Below are 23,104 nucleotides of genomic sequence, written 5' to 3'. Positions count from 1 at the left end.
GTTCTCCATCATCTAGAGGCAGCTGGGTCAATAGAATGGGGGGATGATCTTCAAAGATTCAATTATAGCACTAACTATGTGCAAAAACCTTGCAAATCTGGGGCAGTGTTCTCTACAAGGCTGGGTATGCTCTGAATCAGCATTCACTACATTTTGTTTTTCCTCCATAGCAAGGATTCACAGGCCCAGGAATCAGTGGGTGGAAACAGGAGTGGCACCACTCACTGTCACCCATAGTGGGCCACTAGATAAATATTTATTCCTTTCCCCCCAACATCAAGCTTTGCAGCTCTCCAAGTCTAGTTCCAAAAAGAGGAAAGTTACTACCAGGAGACACAACAATGATTCCACTGAACTTGATTTTAAGACTCTCATCTGGACTCCCTTTGGGCTTCTCATCCCTCTGAATCCACAGAAAAAGGAGGGTATTACTGTATTGTTTCAGGTGATTGATCTTACCCCAGGAAATAGGGCTCAACTACACAAGGGAGGTAAATACACGTTTTCCTTGGATCAGGCAATCAGTTAGGTTACCTCTTTCATTATTACCATGCCCTGTGATTAAAGTCAGTGGAAAAATGCAAGAACCCAATCCAGGAATTCCAACAGCCCAGAAACTTCAGGAATGAAAGTTTGGGTCACCACACGAAGTAAAGAACCATGGTCAGCTGAAGTGATTGCTGAGGGTAAAGGGAGAATGGAGTTTGTAGTAGAAGAAGTTAGTTATAAATATGAACCTCATCTATTGGTGTGACTAGTTGCAGAAATGAGGACTGTAATGGTATGAATATTCCTTCCTTGCTTTGTTGTATGCTTGCATTTGTAAATAAGTCAAATATATTTGTTTCCTTCTCTACTTTATCCCCTTATCATATGACATAAGTTGCATTGTTCTTGTTGTAGCATCGATGTTCTAGGAGTGAATGTTAGCCAAGAACGTGTGCCGTTTTCTGGAAAGATATATTTTCTTTCTGGTTGTACATGAGAGTTGGAACTGTTAGGTGAAGAATATGTCTATTATTGTGTCCTATTCAGAACTTAAGTATGGTTTAAAGTGGTGTGTGGTGTGTATGGCTGCCAAGTTAACCAATGTTGGACGGTTATTGTGGCATAATTTTATTCTTGGCCTGGTGGCTTAGTCTCTTTCTCTCCCTCCCTCGCCATTTTGGCACGTCCGGTTCTTCTAAGCCTCTGAATTACAAGCCTCACCGGCGACTAGTGAGGATGCAGTCTTGTCTCTTTAACCCTATTGGCCTTCTCCTTAGTCCTCCACCTGCCCAACATCCACTGCTACAAGTACACTCAGGAACAGCATCTCTATGGTCACAGTCACTCATCCGTCCTCCCTGTGTGATTGGCTACCCTCCCCTGGAGGCCACGCCCTAACTCTGCCTCTCCTCAAACTGTATATAATCCAGCGCTCGTCAAGCCTCGTGGTCTTTAGCTACTGGCGGCCCTGGCATAAGCGTCTACCAACAATAAAGCTACCTCGCTTCATGCCTTAATTGACTCGGCCTCCAGTCCTTTAGACCCACAGCGAGGTCTCCTGCGCGCGCCCCTTGGACCCAGACCCCCGGCTCGAGCCCCTTTTCTGCGTGTGGCAGTGTCGTCTAGCAAGCAGTGAGAAGCTGAGGAGTAGAGGGCCCCCGATAGTTTAGCGGTTGGGCCAAACCGCAGGTTATACCTAGTTCATGTGTCAATTTGATTAGGTGTTGGAGCAAAGTTGTCTGTTCAAACAAGTACTGAACTTTCCCTTAATGCAGAGACATTTTATGGCTGGTTAATAAGCCAGAAGGCTGGCTTATTGAATCATCAATCACTTGTTTACATCTATTGCTGATGGTATCTATGATTGACTGAAATAGTATTTTCCACTATCAGAATGGCCAATCAGCTAGAATTAATCCAATCATTTGAGGACATTTTATGGAGAAGTGGTGACTTCAGCATACATAGAGAAGAGAATGTTCATCTCCCCTTCACTTGGTCAGCCCCTTCTGCGGAGTTCATGGATGACTTTCATTGGAGTTGCCAGTTCACTGCCTACCTAGGGAGTTTGGACTTTGGCATCCCTATAGTTACCTGAGGCACTTCTATAAAATGGTATATTTACAGGTATCTCCTGTTGGTTCTGTTACCCTAGGGAACCCTGGCTAATATAGTTTTGTTACTAAATTTATATGCATGAAATGCCATTTATATATTTAGAGATTGTATAAAATTCCTAAAGACTGAACAATGTTCTCTCTGTCCATGCTATATCCTGATACTGATCTGCATGATGTTAAACAGTACAATGTTGTTAGTCATGGTTTTATTTATTCTTAGAAAAAAATTTACATATCATTAACAGAAAAAAGAAAATTTATTTTTTAGCTACACTACATTTTTTCTAATGCTTCTTTAAAATTATACATGGTCAGCTGCAAGTCAAAACTTCATGTTCATCATAAAATGACTTTAAAAGAGAAGCAAAGTAAGTGTATACATCATGTTCTTCATTCTACTTAACAAGACCCTGATAAATGGGTTAATATGAGACAAGACAAAACTTCTGTGATATTTTGTTTTTGATGATCCCAATATAAGACAACTCTCAATTTTTTTAAATTTCTGAAAGAGATTCATTTAAAAATACTAATGATAAAATTATGGCCTAAAATGTAATTGCATACTGCAAACACATTTATTCCTGAGCTTTGTTATTTCTAAATCCTGAGATGGTGTGCTATTTGTCTATAACCTGGTAGTTCACTGGAACTTTGTGTAGCTGTGTGGCACCTGAGACACAGAGTTACAATACTCTAGCCCTGAAATTCAACACTCCAACATACAGCAACTGTGAAAGAAGATGGAAAGGAGATGGGACTTTAATTAGTGATGTGAATGAAGCTTATCAGATTAGGACTAAAGTACACCAGAATGAAAGGTAAAGGATTATATTGAGAATATATTAAAACTTTAAGTTTTGTGTGAGACCAAAGAAGCAGTATATATTTTGACCAAAATTTTAACTTACACAAGCACATAATCTAATTTAACCTGTTTTGTCAGTTTATCTATACAACATAATTCAGCTTTCTTTGACATAGGATCTAGAATAAGGCATGCACTCTTGATGTACTGCATACATTATTGTGACAACTGAGACATTTTGGGTAGAAAACGAAGAAAGAGTTGGCAAGATCTTGAGGGACTGGATAAAAAGCATGGAATTATTAAACATTCCCACCTGGGGAATTCCACCTATTCCCTTAAGCAATAGAGGTTCCAATTTAATAAACCAAGCCCTCAATCTTGAGGCCTGCATTTATGAAAGTTATTTATGTATTTGTGAAGCTAAGCTTATATTTACTTAGTGCCTAAGGGTCACCCCCACAGAACCTCTTTTGTAGCTCAGATGTGGTATCTAGCAAGTAAACTCACTACCTTTCTCCCCAACATGGGACATTACTTGCAGTGGTGTAAGTCTCCCAGCAATGTGTACTCCCAGGAATGAGCCCTGGCATAATGGAATTGATAATACTTTCTTGAACAAAAGGGGGAAAGGAAATAAAGTTTCAATGGCTAAGAGACTTCAAATATAGTTGAGAGATAATTCTCAGGATTACTTTTAAGCAAGTAGCCAAGTAATTCAGCCAGATATTGCAAATTGTCACAGAATGCCAAGCCCCAACCACCAGGGTTACTGAAAACCCTAAAGAATGCAAAAGGCTCTATTTAAGACTTTCTAAATGTTGTATTCATTAAGTTTATTTTTTGAAACATAACCCCCTGATTGCTCATATACCAGATAAGCCCTGAAACTGAGATACCATACTCTCTAATAAAAGCATCCAGTTTAATTCTTCTACCCCATAATATCAATTCATCTTTTCAGTTTTAAGAAGGTAGAAATTTGATCTACAAGATAACCTTCAAAATTGTGATAATGATCAAAGGAGAGATAGAGGCTGTATATGAGAAGTTAAAATTTAACAATTATGATTTCTTAATCCTTATATAGATACATTTTGCTTTCTAGTATATTGGAATAGCCAGAGGCAAGTACCTGAAATTACTGAATAAAGATCCAGCTAACTTGATCTTGTATAATGTCTATATAACTATTTTGCCTTTGTCTTGTGGTTGTAAAACTTTGTGACTGACACTTACTTGTACCCCTTTATCCTCTTTTACAACATTGGGGCCTTAAACACTGTGCCTGAAGTTTATTAGTGAGCCAGCCCCAGAACCAATCCATTGCAATTCTAAAACTATTTTGTTAGACAGAGCTGGATCTAAGCACAATTGCCCCACCTGACATATGCGGTTTAAACTTTAAACCACAAGTGACTGCTTTTCAGTTTGATAAAGCTGTTTAAATGCAACATATCAGAAATGGGTTAGCTTTCAGAATGGGGATATGTTAGTTTGCAAATTTGCATTCCTAAGACTGAACAATCCAAATTAAGGCATCTACAGTAAAATACGTTCTCTGAAGAAAGGCCACTGGCATCTGTGCTTCCTCTGTCAGGTAGGAAGGCACAGGACCAGTGTCTGCTGATCCTTCACTTCTGGGTTTCATTGCTTTCAGCTCATCATTAAAGTAACCTCCTCTCTCAACTTCTGTGGGTTATTTATTAGCATACCTAGGATTTTTATCTAGAAATTTCTCCTGGGGATTTGTCTGCCAGGTCTTTAAAAAGTTCTCCAGATGTTGCTCTCTGAGCTATCTGAGCTTTTTTTCTGTCTTTTATCTACTCACAAAGACACAGATAAAAGGATTAAGTTCCACCGTGGTGGTTTGAAACTGCTAGTCACCCAAGAAAAACCATGATCTTTCAATCCAATTTTGTGAATAAGACTTATGGTGAGTAGAACCATTTGTTTAGGTTGTTTCTATGGGGATGTGACCCTGCTTATTTACTGCCCATTCAGTTTTACTTTACTGGAATTCTTTAAGACATCTCACACACTGAGAAAAAGATAGGACAGAAAATACCCCAGGCAGAAGCAAGACAGACCCTCAGGAGCTGAAAGAGCTATTTGATACCAGAAGCCAGGAGAGGACTGAAGGCATGGCCATGCACTTTCTCATGTTGCAGAGGAACCCCAGAGCCAGCTGCCTTTATTCTGAGTAGGTATCATCTTTTTGGCTCCTTATTTTGGGTGTTTTCATGGCCTTAGGATTGTAACTTGTGACAATAAATCCCTTTGTAAAAGACAACTCATTTCTGATATATTGCACTCTAGCAGCTTTAGCAAACTGTAACACCCACCTTGAAAGTGTTGGGTCACATCTTATTTGAAATAACCTGACATAAAGGTCCCACACACAGTATGTCTGTACCTATGAGAATGGATAAAAAGAATATTGCATTCTCTGGGGTATAACTTCAAACCAGCACACTGAACCATCTGGACCCCAAAAAGACATTTTATTTCCATATACAAAATCATTCATTCCACCACAATATCACAAAAGCCTTAAATAATTTCAGTAATGGTATTAAGCACAAAGACTAATAGAAATAGGTTATAACATAGACTGGGCTGGTAAATAATTTTCCTCTGGCTATGGAAACTTAAAACAAGTTATCTGTTTCCAATATACATAACATTTTCAAACACCTTTCATCATATTAAGACAGTCATTTTCTTACATGTGTTCTGTGACTAAGCATGTCATCAGTTTGTTCTGGCTTAATAATTAAATCATGTCCAACCTTCACATCTCAGTCCATTGTGCTTCTTGTCCTAAAATCTGCGCGTTTTCTGAATACTATAAATCTGAGAGAGTTACTATAGTTTTGGAAAGTGATTTTAGGCCAATAGGCCATCTGATCTTCTCCTTTGTGGTTAGTGGTAAATCCTTTATTTTTCTGAAATGGTAGTGTTTCAAGCACTGATCATTTGAGTGCATTGAGCAGATAACCCACCATCGTTGTTAAGCACATTGTGACTCAGAAACAAAAAATTTTGTAAATACCTCTTTCTTCTACACATGCTTAATGATCAACAAATAGAAATGGGCAATTATCCATGCAGATAGCCTTGTAAACACCCATAACAGTAGCTTTGGAGTAATAGAAAATGAACTTGATCTCGATTTAAGATTCCTGGTTTCAAATTTTGGCCCTGAATCTTCCCAATTTCATGACCTTCAATAAAATATTACATATGAAGTACGTTTTTCTTTTCATCTAACAGATTGGATTAATAATCCCAAATAATATGCATGAAGTCCTTAGCATTTTCTAGGGTTCAATAAATATCTTTAGATATCACTATTGGTAGTATTATCATAGGGAAAAATAAGAAGCCTTCTGAAGTTACCCAGATAAATGTGTACATTGTAGCCTCATTGTGCTGGATAGATAAAGATGTTTCCTTTTGACACATGGGGAAAAAATGAAGCTTTCACTATTGGGAGAGCCAAGGGACATGAAAACTCAAAGTGGAGAGAAAGTCTTAAGATGTTAGAAGCTAAGGACTGGATGAGGTTCACATGCTATTGGCTCATGTCCACAGCAATAGAACTAAGCACCTTCACCTAGCCAAGCTGACAACTGAATCTAACTACAACATGTCCACCCCTTGTCAACTTGGCAACTATATGCATCACTGTAAATTATATCAAAGTGGCACAAATTATCTTCTGGCTGTGGACTTATTAATCTCAAAACAGACTATCTGGTGCCAAAATGCAAAGGAGGGACAGTCACAGGATCCTTAGGGAGAAATTGGAAGGAAAACCTGCAAGGCAAACACCACCGGATTTCAAAGTCTGAAAGTCATTTATCATTCAGCTTTAGAAAATGGCAGCCCCACCCTTTCCAAGGGCCTATGCAGTGGCCTGCCCCTTTCTGACTCAAACTCCGGGAACACGGAGGAGACCACCTTTTTCTCGGCTCCAATTTCCAGGCATCAGGGCCACTCCTGGATTCTCCACCATTTCTGGGGCACATGCTCAATCCCTCCATGTGGTGGCAGCCAGGCTTTCCCCAGTCCCCCAAGGAGTATGCTATACCTTCTCCAAGGCCTGAGGTTGCACGACTCTTCCACTGCAACAAGGTGTGAGACTCATCTTTGTCCTTCAGGATAAACTCACCCTCTCCATGTATATCGGTGGGTCCACTCCCCTGGCCAATGTTTCTTGGCTTCATACCCGAGCTTACATGGTTCTCACTCTGCAAATTCCAATTTGTCCCTTTTGTGGCCCCCTTTGTCCAGATTGGCAGTGGTTCTGTTTACACCAAAGTTTTTTCAAGCACTTCAGGACTTCTCCATTGTTCTTTTACAGTTCCTCCAAAATCTTCCCCTTAGCCATCCAAAAAACCATTCCAACATATCTGGTACTTGCAAAACTGCAGCAGCACCCCACTCTCCAGTATCAAATTCTGTTCTAGTTTGTTAGCCGCCAGAATGCAACACACCAAAGATGGATTAACTTTCAATAAAAGGGAATTTATTTCATTTGTTCCTCAGAGGAAAAGCAGCTAACTTTCAACTGAGGTTCTTTCTTATGTGGAAAGGCACAGGGTGATCTCTGCTGGCCTTTTCTCCAAGCCTCTGTGTTCCAACATCTTTCCCTGGGGTGATTTCTTTCTACATCTTAAAGGTCTGGGCTGAGCTGTGAGGGTTGAGATGAGGTATACTGAGCTGCTTGTGTTGTGCTATGCTGAATCTCTCATTTAAGTACCAGCCAATTAAATCAAATATCATTCACTGCAGCAGGCACACCTCTTAGCAGACTGTGGATGTAATCAACAACAGATGAGGTTCACATGTCATTGGCTTATGTCCACAGCAATAGAACTAAGTGACTTCACCTAGCCAAGTTGACAAGGGGTGGACTATCATGGTCAGGTTCATATGTCAACTTAGCCAAGTGGTGGTACCTGTTTGTCTGGTTGGGCAAGTGCTGGTCTGTTGAGATGAGGACATTTCATAGAATTAAATAATGATCATGTCAGCTTCATACACAGCTGATTTGTAATCATCCAAAGGAGAGTGTCTTCTGCAGTGAGTGATGCTTAATTTAATCACTGGGAGCCTTTTAAGGAGGATTCAGAAGAGATAGCCTCTCTTCCTGCTTTAGCTGGTGAGCCTCTCCTGTGGAGTTCATCCAGATCTTCCATTGGAATTGTTGGCTTCACAGCCTGCCCTGTGGATTTTGGACTCTGTGTTTCCTTGGTCATGTGAGACACTTTTATATATTTTATATTTGGGAGTGTTCCCTGTTGATTCTGTTTCTGTACTGAAACCTAATACAGGCACATAACATTCATGATTGTTCTTTTTTTGGCGAATTGCCCCTTTCATTAATATATAATGTTCTTCTTTGTCTCATAAATTTTTGTACTGAAAGTTCATCTTGTCTAATATTGTATAGATACATTAGCTCTTTCTTGTTTACTGCCTGAATGGAATAACTTTTCCAGTCTTTCATCTACTTGTAACCTTTGGTCTGAGGTGAGTCTATTACAGATAGAATATGGACATATCATTCATTTATCCATTTCACCAATCTGTGCATCTTAATTGGAGAGTTTAATACATTAACACACAATGTTCTTACTCTTTAGATAGTACTTCAACTATATTATCCTTTGGCTTTTATATGTCTTATTGCCTCTTTTTTGGTCCTGTAAGGGACCCTTACTGATAATCTTCATGTCTCACTCTCGTACAATTCTCTCTCCCCTGTCTTTTCTATTCAACTGGCATAAATGCCCTTTAATATTTCTTGCAGGTCAGGAATCTTGTTAATGAATTCTCCCTGCTTCTGTTTTGTAATGAATATTTAAAAACTCTCCCTCATTTTTGAAGAGTTTTGCCAGTTGAAGAATTCTTGGGTGGCATATTTTCTCTTTCAGTAGTTTAATTGTATCATTCCAGTACCATCTTACCTCCATGGTTTCTGAAAAGAAATTGGCACTTAATTTTTTTCCTATATTTTTACTGAGAGAGCAGCACAAACCATAAAGGCCATTCAAAGTATAAAATAGATGGTTCACAGTATCATCACACAGATGTGTATTCACAAGCAGGATCATATTTAATACATTTGCATTACTCCAGAAAATGAAATTAAAAGGAAAAAGAAAATCCCAAACATCTCATACATATTATCTCTTCCTCTTACTCACCACTAGTATTGCAATCTATACAATTTAAAGACATACAATTGAGGTAGGCTAACTAAGACAGTGTTGTATTGATAGATTATAGTAAGAGAGTCAGTGGAACAACAGAAAACATCCTGAAGTAGATTCATACACACAGACAACTATTTCTTTGCAATATACTTATCAATTATTATCAGAGATCAGAGCTACTGGATTTCAGTTCCACAACTTCAGGTACTTTCTTCTGGTTATTCTAAAACATTATACTCTATAAAGAAATGTCTAAATAATTAGTCAGTAATTAGAGTCATTTACAGAATTCTAACTTCTCAGTTATACCTCTTTTTCTCATTTATTTTCATCCTTCAGAGCTACCTGAGAAAGGGCCATTTTAGTTTTTTCATTCTAGAAAGGGATACTGGATTTCTGGGATAGGTGAATTAATCTGGTTATTTTCCTGGTGTGACTGGTACTTATGGGTTTAAGGACTTATCTTGCCTATGATCAATCTGGAGGATGTAATTTTCTGAGAAAATGAACTTACTAAGGAAACCTTTACATAGACTTAGATAGAGCATAAGGTCATTCCCTAGACTTTTCAATAATAGTGTTGTTTGTGCTATGACATATTCTGGTAGCATGAAATATCTGGCTACAATTTGCATAAGATAACCTCTAGAATGACTTCTCAACCAAACTTGAAAGATTTAGCCACTGAAACTTTATTTTAATTCATTTCTTTCTCCACTTTTAGTAACTCTCAACTCATGTGGACAGGGCAATGATCATCCCTGGCTATCATGTCCCACAGTGCTACAGAGGCTTATACCATTGGAAGTCATGTCTCACGGATGGGGGACAGTAGTGGGTTAATTTGCAGAGTTGTTGGCATTTAATTTAATTCCAATTCTGTTGTATGTAATGAATTGCTTTTCTCTTAATGCTTATAAAATTCTATATCTTTGGAAGTTGACATTCTGATTAGTATGTGTCTCAGAGTGGGTTTAGTAGGGTTCATTCTGTTTGGATTCCAATGCATTTGTATCTTTATGTCTTTGATAAGACTTGGGAATATTTTTTGCCATTATTTACTTGAATATAATTTCTGCCTCTTTTCCCTTCTGGGAAACCCATTTCATGTATGTTTTGAGTTCCATGTTATCATTCAATTCCAAGGGATGCTCATCAAATTTTTCCATTCTTACCTCTATGTACACTTTTCTCATTTTTATTTCAGATGTCCTGCCTTATACAACTAATTCTTACTAGTTCTTTCTTCTTACTAATTCTTTCAAAACTGCTGCTGTTTGCCTCTAACATGTTTAATCTCATCTATTGTGCCTTTCTGTTAGTTTTATTCCAGGCTTTCAACTTCTTCTTATATGTTCACCCAGTGTCTTCTTTATATTCTTTAATATACATTTTCCTTCATCTCTGAATTGGTTTAGATTTGCTTGAATATCTGTGAGTGGTTGTTCCAGTTTTTACATCTCTTTCTAATTTCTTCCTTTGCCTGGCCATATTCTTGTTTATTAATATGGCTTGTACTTTTGTGCTTGTTATTTGGGCCATTAAGTTATTGAGATTCTGAAGACTGGTTTCCCTCTCATCTAAGATTTTGTTGTTGATAGGTTTCTGTTACAGCTCTTGTATGGCACTGTGTTTGTATTTTCCAGTCAAAACAGGGCCACGGTCACATGCAGGGGGTGCAGAAGAATTCCAAAGGGACTTGGAGAGAGGACCAGGAAAACAACTTCCCAAGATGGCACATTCCAAGCCTTCACAGATGGCACAATTTGGAAACAACAAAGGCAAGATATTTTAGCACTCAGTCTGCTCTATTTCTATGGCAGTTAGAAATAATGGCATTTCAGGAATCTGCCTGGGTAGGACCAAAAAGAGAGAGACCTAGAAATCCAATTTTGCAGATAAACTCCTGGGCCAGGCTCTGCTGCATCCACCTGTATTCTTGGCAGAGGGAGAAGTTCCCCAATTCTTTCAGTCTGCTGTAGCCCACTTGACAGGAATTAGGCTTATCAGAAGCTTTTTGTCTTGGGGCTTGGGGATGGGCACCATGAGACATGGCCTATTGAGTCATTCATGGTAGCTTCTCTATTTGAGTAAACAATGGTCTTCCAGGCACCATGGGTTCCTGTGTGGAATGGGGCAAGGCTGTGGGATCAAGATGTCCAATTTTGTTGAGCAACAAATGTATCAGAACTGTGCCATGTCACCCTGTTCCCAATGTGGCAAGGGGCTTCACAAATTCCATTCCACAGCATTCTGACATAGAGGAAGTGGGCTGACCAGAAACTACTAGACTCAAGGGTGGGGAGTAAGTGCAAATAGGCACAGTCGAGTGAGTTTCTCACTATAATTTCTCCATCACAATTTCTCTTTCTCTTCCTCCAGCATTATACTCCACGGATCTTTTGAGCCCAGAATGGCAGCTTAGGACAATTTTTAGGTGTCTTCTAGGTGTTTTTACTAATGGAAACTCTGCACTTATTATTCCATCATCCTCCACTTTAGAGATTTTTATTGCAAGCTTATAGGACCACCATTATTCCATTTAATTTCAGCTTATAGGATTCTGTAGACTTGTCTCTGTCTGAAAACTGGTTGATATACCTGTACTTATATGAACTTCCCCATGTCAGCAAGGTTGATCTGGTGAATCCCATGACAACATGCAAAGTGAGACCTGACTCCTGGATACATGACTAAGTAAAGATTTGCCTGAAGGAGCTATTGATATTTGAACAGTGTAGTCTAGGAAATGGTATAACACAGTTGTAGAAAAATTATCCCTGCCAAAAATCTGATTCTTGGCACTCCATTATGAGCACTGTCTACCAATCTCTTTATTGCTGTGTTTGCAGCTTTATCTTTTTACATGCCTCAAATTTTCCTTCTTCCTGCAAAAAGACATAATTTTATGACTTTTCATATGATGTAAATTCAATCAAGGAATGTCTTAGGATTGGTATGGGAGGAGAATGCAGCAAATGGAAAAGTAAGATCTAGAATATCCATTCAAGATCATTTGAAAAATATTTAGGGCTTCTCAGCATCCTTAAAATATAAAAAAAAAATTCTATGTTAATTACAAAAATTGCATAAACAAAGAAGTTAATACAAAATATGCAATGTGACAGTCAGCATATATGAACATTCTCTTTCATTATGCTCTATACTGTCTCAATGGAGGGGGGAGATTTGTGAATGATTAAGGAGAAATGGCAAAATTAGGAACTAGTGAAAGGTTTTATATTTGATGACTTATCCTAGACTATTTATTTCATATACCTTCTAATTGGACTTTATAAATCTTCATGTTTCCTAAAGACAATGTATCTTTTGTGAGAAAATAGTAGAGTTATATGGATTATCAGGAATTTTAGTGTCATGTTATTGGGTGTGGATGATGGCATAGATGCTTTCAGGATATAGCCCCATAAATTTCATTTTCATTATATGAGAAAACAATTTTTCCATGTGTATGGAAAAGTTCATCCAGTTATCAAGTTGACATCACTAGGGTTGGTGTAGGTGGACTTCAGGTCCTTTTGGATGGGATGAACTGAGGAGAAGACAGCATCAGTCTGGGGTTTGCCATTGGAATTTAGGCCTGTGGCTCTTCAGGAGGAAGCTGTGGGAAAACTCGAGTTAGCATCATATGTGCTTGCCAATGTGTCAAGCACATGAGAGAATGCCTCAGGAACAATTCCAATTTGAAAAGCATGAGCTGAAATGGACAAGGAAACCTTTTACCACTCTAGGGACAATTGGTAAAATTCAAAAATGAGCTGTGGCTTGGATCTTTTCATTTTATGATTTGGGTTTGTGTGGCTAATAGGAGAGTGTTCCTATTTTGAGGAAACATGCACTAGTGTATTTTGTGTTAAGAGGTAAATGTGATGAAGGTATAACCATTGGGATTTTGAACTGACCAGGCATTCTTTACATTGTTATTCCAATTATATATATAAAATCTACAATTCAATAATTATTTCAAAATCTGCTTAATCACCTTGTCAATGCAATGCCATTAAGGGAGAACAAGTTTAAATCCCATTATAGAGACTAAATGTGATAAATCCACATCAGTCAAAGTTGTGATATCTAGTCTGAATTTAGTTAAGGAGGTAGTGAGTGAATATTAAATCAATGGCCACTTTGTATTCAGTGTTATAAACAATGTTGTGATACTACGGAAACAGTATTATATTTGATTCAATTTTTGCACATGTGCTCCTTCACCTGGGAACTCTGAAAACTGATTGTCCTTCAGGCAAGGCTGAATGCTAAGGAGAAAGGTACGTGTCTCTAGTTAAAATACTGAGTAAAGTCTTTCCCACATAGATGACATTCCTAAGGTTTCATTACAGCATGACTTCTCTTATGTATTCCAAGGTGAGAATAATGGGCAAAGACTTTGTGACATAAATGACATTCATAGGATTTCTCTCCAGTATGAGTGTTCTCATGTCATATAAGGTTAAAATATTTGCTGAAGGCTTTCCCACACAGATGGCATTCATATGGTTTCTCTCCAGTGTGAATTCTCTCATGTACTCTAAGATCAGACCCAAGATTAAAGGCTTTCCCACATAGATGGCATTCATATGGTTTTTCTCCAGTGTGAGTTCTCTCATGTTTTCTAAAGTAAGAACAATGGGTGCAGACTTTATGACATAAATGACATTCATAGTGTTTCTCTCCAGTGTGAATTCTCTTGTGTTTTCTAAGGACAGAATAATGGGTGAAGATTTTACCACATAAATGACACTGATATAGTTTCTCTCTAGTGTGAATTCTCTCATGTACTCTAAGAAGATAAACTGAATGTTTTCCCACATTGATGGCATTCATAGGGTTTCTCTCCAGTGTGAGTTCTATCATATTGTTTAAGGCTAGAAGATTGATTGAAGGCTTTCCCACATAGGTGACATTTATAGGGTTTTTTTTCCAGTATGAGTCTTCTCATGTTGTTTAAGGTTAGAATAACTGGTGAAGGCTTTCCCACACAGATGGCATTCATAAGGTTTCTCTCCAGTGTGAGTTCTATCATGTTTTTTAAGGCTAGAGGAATGAGCAAAGGCTTTCCCACATAGGTGACATTTATAGGGTTTTTCTCCAGTATGAGTCTTCTCATGTTGTTTAAGGATAGAATTACGGGTGAAGGCTTTCCCACATGATGGCATTCATAAGGTTTCTCTCCAGTGTGAGTTCTATCATGTTGTTTAAGGCCAAAAGAACTAGTGAAGGCTTTCCCACATATACAGCATTCATATGGTTTCTCTCCAGAGTGAGTTCTATTATGTTTTTTAAAGATATAAGTATGAGTGAAGGCTTTCCCACATAGGTGACATTTATAGGGTTTTTCTTCAGTATGATTTTTCTCATGTTGTTTAAGGATAGAATAATAGGTGAAGGCTTTCCCACATAGATGGCATTCATATGGTTTCTCTCCAGTGTGTGTTCTATTGTTTTTTAAGGCTAGAATTATGGGTGAAGGCTTTCCCACATAGATGACATTCATATGGTTTCTCTCCAGTGTGGGTTTGATCATGTTCTTTAAGGCTAAAAGAATGAGCAAAGGCTTTCCCACATAGGTGACATTTATAGGGTTTTTCTCCAGTATGATTTTTCTCATGTTGTTTAAGGATAGAATAATAGGTGAAGGCTTTCCCACATAGATGGCGTTCATATGGTTTCTCTCCAGTGTGTGTTCTATTATGTTTTTTAAGGCTAGAATTATGGGTGAAGGCTTTCCCACATAGATGACATTCATATGGTTTCTCTCCAGTGTGGGTTCGATCATGTTCTTTAAGGCTATAAGAATGAGCAAAGGCTTTCCCACATATACAGCATTCATATGGTTTCTCTCCAGTGTGAGTTCTATTATGTTTTTTAAGACTAGAAGAATGAGCAAAGGCTTTCCCACATATACAGCATTCATAAGGTTTCTCTCCAGTGTGAGTTCTATCATGTTTTTTAAGGCTAGAGGAATGAGCAAAGGCTTTCCCACATAGGTGACATTTATAGGGTTTTTCTCCAGTATTAGTCTTCTCGTGTTGTTTAAGGATAGAATAATGAGTGAAGGTTTTCCCACACAGATGGGATTCATATGGTTTTTCTCCAGTGTGAGTTCTCTCATGTTGTCTCAACTCAGAATATTTAGTAAAGGTTTTTCCACATAGATGATATTCACAGGGTTCCACTCCAACACGAGTTCCATTGTAATGTGTATGGCCAGAGTTTTGAACACAGGATTTCTCAATTAGATGACATGCATATGACTTACTTCCAGGGTGAAAATTCTGTTGTTGATTAAAAGATGATAGATCATTGAGGGCTTTTCCAAATAGATTGCTGAAGTAGGATTTCATTCCTTTGTGGGGTAATACATGTTGAAACATTCTGGAACTATGAGTACAATCTTCTGGTAATTTACTACATATAATACCATTCTTTCGAGTATGAGAATTCTGCTTCTAGGAAACAGAGGAGAAAATGTAAGAGGTTTGTCCATAGATATCAACCCATGTACATCTGAATTCTAAAGTAACCAATCAGTGACAATCTCCAATTAAAATATTTCCTATGTTATTTATGAATCATTTTATTCTTCTGCATGTACAGAGATCTACTCTTTTGTAGCTTATCAACTGCAGAACTTTCTAGTCAGTCTTGAAGACTTTATAATGTTTCAGAGATTCAGCAGATGAGCTGTATTTATAGAATTATCTTTTTATATATAAGGAAGGTTATATTATTGTGCTCAAATTAAATGTTTTCTATATTCAAATTATCACAGACATTTCCTGGATTCACACTCAAACCAACTTACAGTTAAGTGATTGTACTGAATTTTTAATTTATTCCACTTCCAGGTATCTATTTGGAATACCAGGGTTACAGCCATAATGCTTACCAATGATATGATGGTAGATATGTCTTTTTTGCAGATATGATGCACAGATAGCATTTCTTGTTCTTTAACACTATCTTCCCTGCCTGAAAGAACTGAAAAACCAATAATTTCTAGACCAGGATTAGGAAGATGAATATATTGAAGTAGCACACATAGCAATATAATTGTTTCTAAAATGACAGTTATCTGAAAAAGAATATCAAATTAAGGATTACTTGAGGTAGTAGAAACCCTCATATGACACTATCAATTAGAAAATATTTTCAAGATTTAATTATAAGAAAAATTATTTCAAAAATATGTTGGGGAGGTAAAGAGAGGGAAAAGCTTTGAAGCCAAGGATGAGAAAAGGGCCGTAAGTGAAAGCTTAAATCCAATTGTCCATAGACATCTATTTTGCCAAAGCCAATGACATTTGAATACAGAGTGTTAAGTATTTGATACTTTGAACTGAGGAAATTTCTCAAATGTGTACATGTACATTTCAGAAAATATAACTTGCAGAAATCTACAGGTGATATTTGAGTCACTCATTGACAAGGTTCCTTCTTGTCCTAAATACATGTTCCAAGGAAGTGCTCACCTGAATTTTGGTTTTGAAAAAATCCAATTCCTTCTTCACACAGTTCTTCCCCTTGAACCAACTTTAAAGCTACATCTGGTTTACAAACTTGATATCCTGTTTATGGGGAAAAATACAAGAAACTTTGAGTTCTGTGCGTTAACAATATATTATCATGAAGTCTATTGAAGGTGATTGTGTAGTTTGCAAGCTGTTGGAATGCAATATACTAGAACTGGAATATTTTTATAAAGGTGAATTTAATAATTTACAAGTTTACAGCTCTAAGGACATGAAAGTGTCCAACTTAAGGTATTAACAAAAGATTACCTCTGCTCAAGAAAGGCCAATGGGTCAGAAACACCTGTCAGCTGGGTAGGCACATGACTGGCATCTGCTGGTCACTTACTCCTGGGCTCATTTGTTTTCAGCCTCTGTTCTTGTGGATACTATTCACTTTGCTTCTTCAGGGCTGGCTTTCATCTCTTGGCTTCCCTTTGCCCTACCCAGGTTCTGTCTTGCTTACCATCTTATGGCAACATCTACTGGGCTCCAAGCATCTCCAAATATCTGTGTCCCTATTCTCCATGTGTCTGCCTCTGGGTTAGACCTGCTGTGAAATTTCTGTTGGCTTTGATGTTTCTGTCATTTCTGATTCTCTCCATAATATTCCCTCTTTTAAAAGGTTACAGTAAACTAATCAAGACCTACCTGGAATGGGTTGAGTCATATCTCCATCTAATCAAATTCAAACCCACAATTGTGCATGCCCCAGCTCTGTGTGGATGATCTAATAAAAATTTCCAACCTAGACTTATTGAATCAGGATTAAAATAGCTGCTCCCACAAGATTAGATCAGGGTTAAAACATAGCTTTCTAGGGTACATAACATTGTCAAACTGGCACATTACAACCTCTGGCCCCCCAAAAGACATGTGTCTTCAATATATAAAACACCTCCACTCCATCACAATATCAAAAAATCCTTAAACCATTTCAGTAACAATTCAAATACAGTAAGATGGTAAAGCCAGTAAAAATTCTCAATGAAGTCAATTATCGACAGGGTCTGCTCTAAGGTAAAAATTCCTCTCTGGCTCTGGACCTGTGAAATTTAGAGCAAGTTATCTGCTGCCAATATACAAAAGCAGGACAGTCATAGGATACATGTTTCCACTGCTATATATATAAATATATATATGTATATAGATATATAAAAATAAAATGGGGTCACTGTATTCATACAGTTCTGGAAACCCACATGCATTCTCCATTAGATTTAAAATTCTGAGAGGCATATATCCTTTGGGGTTTAGAAAGCAACATTCCCACCCTTTCCAATAGCCTATGAAGTGGCCCTGTTCTCTCTCCAAATGCTGGGTTTGTTGCAAAGCTGAAGTTCTTTAGGAGCAACATCTTTTTCTCAGCTCCACCTTCTCCATACTTGGAACAGAACCCAGGATCTCTGCCATCTTGGTGGCACATGGTCAACCCCTCCAGAACAATGGTGTGTCAGCTGGGCTCCTGCCAATCCCTAGTTAATGGACTCCACCCTTTCTAAGGCCTGAAATGGCACAACTCTTCCTGAACAATGAAGCAGAAGTTCTGCCCTCTGCTTCCAGGCCAAATGCATGCTCTCCACATGTATGGATGGGCCCACTTCCCTGGGCCTATCCATAAAGTTTATCTGTCTCCAGACTTTAGATTCCATGGTTCTGCCTCTGAAGACATTTTCCCTCTACATTATCCCCTTTATACCAGATAGACAATGGTTCCAATTATACAGATTCCACAGTACTTTTTTCATTTTCTCTGAAATATACTGGGATCAAGTGATCAGACAAAAGGACATATCACAAGTCCTTTTTGGGTACTCTCTCCAATCCTTGCTTCTCCTGTAATGTCTGAGTTACTTCCATGCTTGGATAAATTCTCATGTATGGCCCAATTAATAGTGGTCTCATTTTGTGGAAACCAAAACTTTTCCAGGACATCAATTTCATTTCCTTTGTACCCAAGAGTCCATTCTCAACTTATCTCTTTTCCCTCACATTTTACTATAACCTTCACGGAAGAGCCATGTATGCTGCATTTTCCATATTTAATTTGGAAATTTCTTCTGCTAAATATCCAATTTCATCACTTTCAAATTCTGCCTCCCATCTACAAAGAATGATTTCCTTCCACTTTGGAATGACATACCCATCATTTCTTCAAGTCAGAGGTGTCTGGAACACCTTTATCAGCTGGGTAATCATGTGGCTGGCATCTGCTGGTCTTTTGCTCCAGGTTCCATTGCTTTCAGCCCCTGATCCAGTGAGTGTTCTTCACTTTACTTCTCCAGGTCTGCCTTTCATCTTTTGGCTTCCCTTGGTTCTCTCCAGGTTCTGCCTTTCTTAACATCTTGTCCCTACTCTCCATATGCCTGCAGCTCTCAGCTCTACTGTGACGTTTCTCTTGGCTCTGATGTTTCTGTCATTTCTGATTCTCTGATTCTCTCTTTTAAAGGATTCCAGTAAACTAATCAAGTCCCATCTGGAATGGGTTGAGTCACATCTCCAAGGAGATGATCTAATAAAAATTTCAAACCTACACTATTGTCAGATTCAAAGAAACAGATGCTTCCACAAGATTGGGTCAGGATTAAAATATGGCTTTTCTGGAGTACATAATATTTTCAAATGGGCACAGTGATGTTCTAGCTTCTTATGCTGCTTTAACAAACACCATGAAAGTGGTTGGCTTAAAACTGGAAATTTATTTGCTCATGGTTTTGAAGCCAGGAAAATGTCCAAATCAAAGTACAGTTGAGACAATGCTTTCTCATTGGCATTCTCAACACTATGGCATTCTGGAGCTGGCATCTGTTGATCCTGTTTCCTTAGCCTGTCATATGTCAAGACACAAACAGGATCACCTGGTCTCCTTCTTCTGTTCTGGGTTTCATAATTTCAGCTTATTTCAGATAGCTTTCTCTTTCTGTATGAATTTTATTCTCTTAATAAAATTATCATAAATTATGTCAGTAATCGGATTAAAACACATCCTCTTTTGGGTGGTACACTCTTTAACTGAAGGAACTCACCAAAAGGTCATAAATTGGTATAAAAGCACAGCTATTAAAAAAAACACAGGTATGGATTTTAGTTAACAAAATGTTTTCTGCATACATACAATTTCAAACAACCACTCTCCACAATTGGCAACCCAGAAAGGCCTGTTCTTTCTATAGGCAAAATACTTCCATTCCATTAAAATATCCTCCCCAAATTTGAGTCATTACAGAAGCAATGCTTCGTACAAAGTCTAATCAAAATTGGCTATGGGTGTGGTCTGTCCTGTAGCACAAGTGCCCTCTGCTTGTGTACCTGTGAAATCTAGAGAATAATGTACAATGGAGGGGCAAGCATAAAATAAACACTTCCATTTGATTGGTAGGTGAAAGGAAAGCACAGTTTATGGTTCCAAACTCTGCATGACATACTCTGTTACATTTCAAGTTCTGATAATCACATATATAATGAAATTTTGTCCTCCAAGACTGATGAAGTGGCAATTTCAGCCCTCCCAAGTGCTTGTGCAACAGCCATGCTCTCTATAAACACAGGAGTGAAATCTCCAACCTCTCAGGACTTTGGGGTTGTGGTCTGACTCTGAAAGCTTTGGGGAGTAGTCACAAACCTCTCAGAACAGTGTGGTGGCGGAGAGAATTTCTACAATCCTAATGGGTTCTGATTCCACATCTGAAAGAGTGGAGTGATACTCAACATGGGGTGAGGCCAACACACTCCAAGCTGTGAAAAAGGCACACACTTTCTACATATATTGCCAGGCCCACCTTCTTGCCTGAGATGTTTTTGGTCCAGACCTCAGCTTCAATGGCTCTACCCTTGAAGCGATTTTTCCTACAATCTGTCCCTTTTCATTAAGGCTGCCAGTGATTGCTCAGGCAGATTTTGCAAACAACTTGTCAGTTGTGAATATTGTACATGGAGGTCCAAACCATCAGACAGAACAACATTCCACAAATCTTTCATGGATAACTGCATCTCCAATCTTATGTCAAACAGAATTGCTGATTTTTCTCATGTTTAATTAAACCCTCACATGAAGGGCTATTCTCTGGGGGTCACTTTCCAGAAGCTTCAGGTTCTCTAAATTACCAATATCTGGTTTTTTTAAGCCCATGATTTCAGTTCTTAGCTTATCACATTTCTCTCACATTTTAACATAAGTGGTGATTAGAATTCTGAACTTCCCATGCTTATCTTGGAAATTGCCTCACTTAAATATCCAAGTTCATAAATGAAGATCTGTCTTCTACACAATATCAAAACCCAATAGTGACAGGAATCATTTTCCTCCTGTCTCCATAATACATCATCATTTCCTTCTAGGGCATTACTGGAAATACCTTTCACATTCATATGCCTTTGAATGCTCTCTTCAAAGATATCTAACCCATTCCTATAAATGACCTCATAATCCTTCCAGCCTCAACCAATTACCCAATTCTGAAGCTGTATTGCCATTTGTGGTATATGCAACAAAAGCACATCAAATGCCTGGGCCAAACTCTGTCTTTAGCTTCCTAGGCTACTTAAGCAATAGCATAAAATGGGTTGGTTTAAAAATGGAAATTTATTAGTTTATTGTTTTGAGCCTTGGGAAATGTCCAAATCCATACATCATCAAGGCAACATTTTCTTCCCAAGACTGTGGCTTTCTGAGACTCACAACTGGAAACCATTGTTCCTTAGCTTTCCATATGGCAAGACACATGATGCTGTTTCCTGATTTCTTTCTTTTCTTCAAGGTTTCATCAACTTTTAAATTTTATACCTATGGCTTTTTCTTTCTCTCTCTGAATTTTATTCTCTTATAAAGACTCCAGTAATAGATGAAAACTAATCCTGCTTGAGATAAGACAGAACTTAACTGAAGTAACTTCCCCAAACGTTAATACAAACAATTACTCACATGTGAAGGAATGGATTAGGTTTAAGAATATCCTTTTTTTGCAGTACATACAGCTTCAAACCAGAATCATGACTGGAAAAGAATATAACTGTTGAAGGTCAGTCAGGGGAAAAGTACCTGCAATATAAAATATCGAACAGTTTTCACCATCAAAGTGTTAAATCTTGATCTTGTGTCCAAATACAGTGAGAACTTCTGGTTGCTGAGCCAAGCTCAAGAACAGATGGCAGAACACTCTATATTTTCAGACAAGAAAAATTCTAGATTTCCATAATAGTTCATTATGATTTTCACAAAGAATTCAAAAACATTGTGATGGTTAAGTTCATATGTCAACTTGGCCATGTGAGGGTGCCCAGTTTTCTGGTCAAGTAACCACTGGCATAACCATTACTTCAAAGAAATTTCATGGCTGATTAATAAATTGAAGGCTGGTTCACTAAATCATTACTTAGTTTATTGTATGTATGGCTAATTACATCTATTATCAAATAAGAGAATGTCTTCCACAAAGAGAGAATTGAATCAGTTGGATTTAATTCAATTTGCTGAAGACTTTTAAGGGAGAAGAGATAAATCCATGTCTTCTTAAGCCATCCAGCCCCTCCTGGAGAGTTCATTGATGATCTTCATTGGAGTTGCCAGCTAGTGCCTACCTTATAAAATTTGACTCATACATCCACATAGTTGGTGTGAGACACTTTTATAAAATCTCATATTTATAGATATCTTCTGTTGGCTCTGTTTCTCTGGAGAACCCTGAGTAATACAATAAATTCCCTTGAAACATTCTAAGTCAATGTGGAAAATGATATGCCTGCTGTGTTATTACTACCATCTGAGTCCACACAAAATCTGTAGAGCACAATAATGATTTAGGGCATATTTAATCTCCTTGTTTATCTGTATAGAAAATACTCATTGTACTCTCAACATTGTGTTGATTATAAAAGAAATACATGGAATTTGTGTTCACAAAGATTATGTTTTAGTCAGGGGAAAAGCTAGATGTAAGTAATAAGTAAAGAGACAAAAATCTTAGATAGTTTTTCATGCTATGAAATAACACAGAATATTAATATAAAGTAAAATCTAAAACAATATAAACAAGCTGTTTTCTAGACACTTCTTAAGAGGATTAGCTAGGTAAGTTTGATACTCACCCACTGAGAGCAGATGACTGATATTCTCCAGCATCACATCTCTGACCAGCCTTCTCTGGGATGAATCCAGCATGACCCACTCTGCCTGAGTAAATTCTATAACCACATCTTTCAATTTCACTAACTCCTAAAAACATCAGAGATACAAGTGTTCAGAAAGGGCCATCTGCCAATATTCAGATCACAATGATTGGAAGCATAGTACTGAGGAATTGATAACTGTTGCAGAAAGCTCAAACTGCATTTGTTTCAAGTCAGATGATTCTCAATACTGAACAATCTGTCTTTCAAAGGTATGACACATACAGATACACACTGATTATTTGACTCAATTTTTTTTTAAAT

At 37.9% G+C, this 23,104-nt stretch overlaps 1 protein-coding gene across 1 annotated transcript in view; it reads right to left on the bottom strand.

Moving 5' to 3' along the window:
* Positions 1–4,001: 4,001 nt before the first annotated feature.
* Positions 4,002–23,104, bottom strand: part of LOC143673260 (uncharacterized) — a 32,159-nt gene continuing 13,056 nt past the window's right edge. Inside the window, 8 exon segments of the mRNA XM_077147562.1 lie at positions 4,002–13,950; positions 13,952–14,082; positions 14,084–14,313; positions 14,316–14,608; positions 14,610–15,613; positions 16,054–16,136; positions 16,637–16,732; positions 22,760–22,886. Of these exon segments, the coding sequence (XP_077003677.1) occupies positions 13,488–13,950; positions 13,952–14,082; positions 14,084–14,313; positions 14,316–14,608; positions 14,610–15,613; positions 16,054–16,136; positions 16,637–16,732; positions 22,760–22,886 (2,427 nt within the window). The 3' untranslated portion in view covers positions 4,002–13,487.

The sequence above is a fragment of the Tamandua tetradactyla genome, unplaced genomic scaffold, assembly GCF_023851605.1.
Source record: "Tamandua tetradactyla isolate mTamTet1 unplaced genomic scaffold, mTamTet1.pri scaffold_65a, whole genome shotgun sequence".
In the NCBI taxonomy this organism is placed as follows: domain Eukaryota; kingdom Metazoa; phylum Chordata; class Mammalia; order Pilosa; family Myrmecophagidae; genus Tamandua; species Tamandua tetradactyla.
The sequence above is the reverse complement of the archived record's forward strand: the minus strand, read 5'-3'. Positions and strand labels throughout refer to the sequence as shown.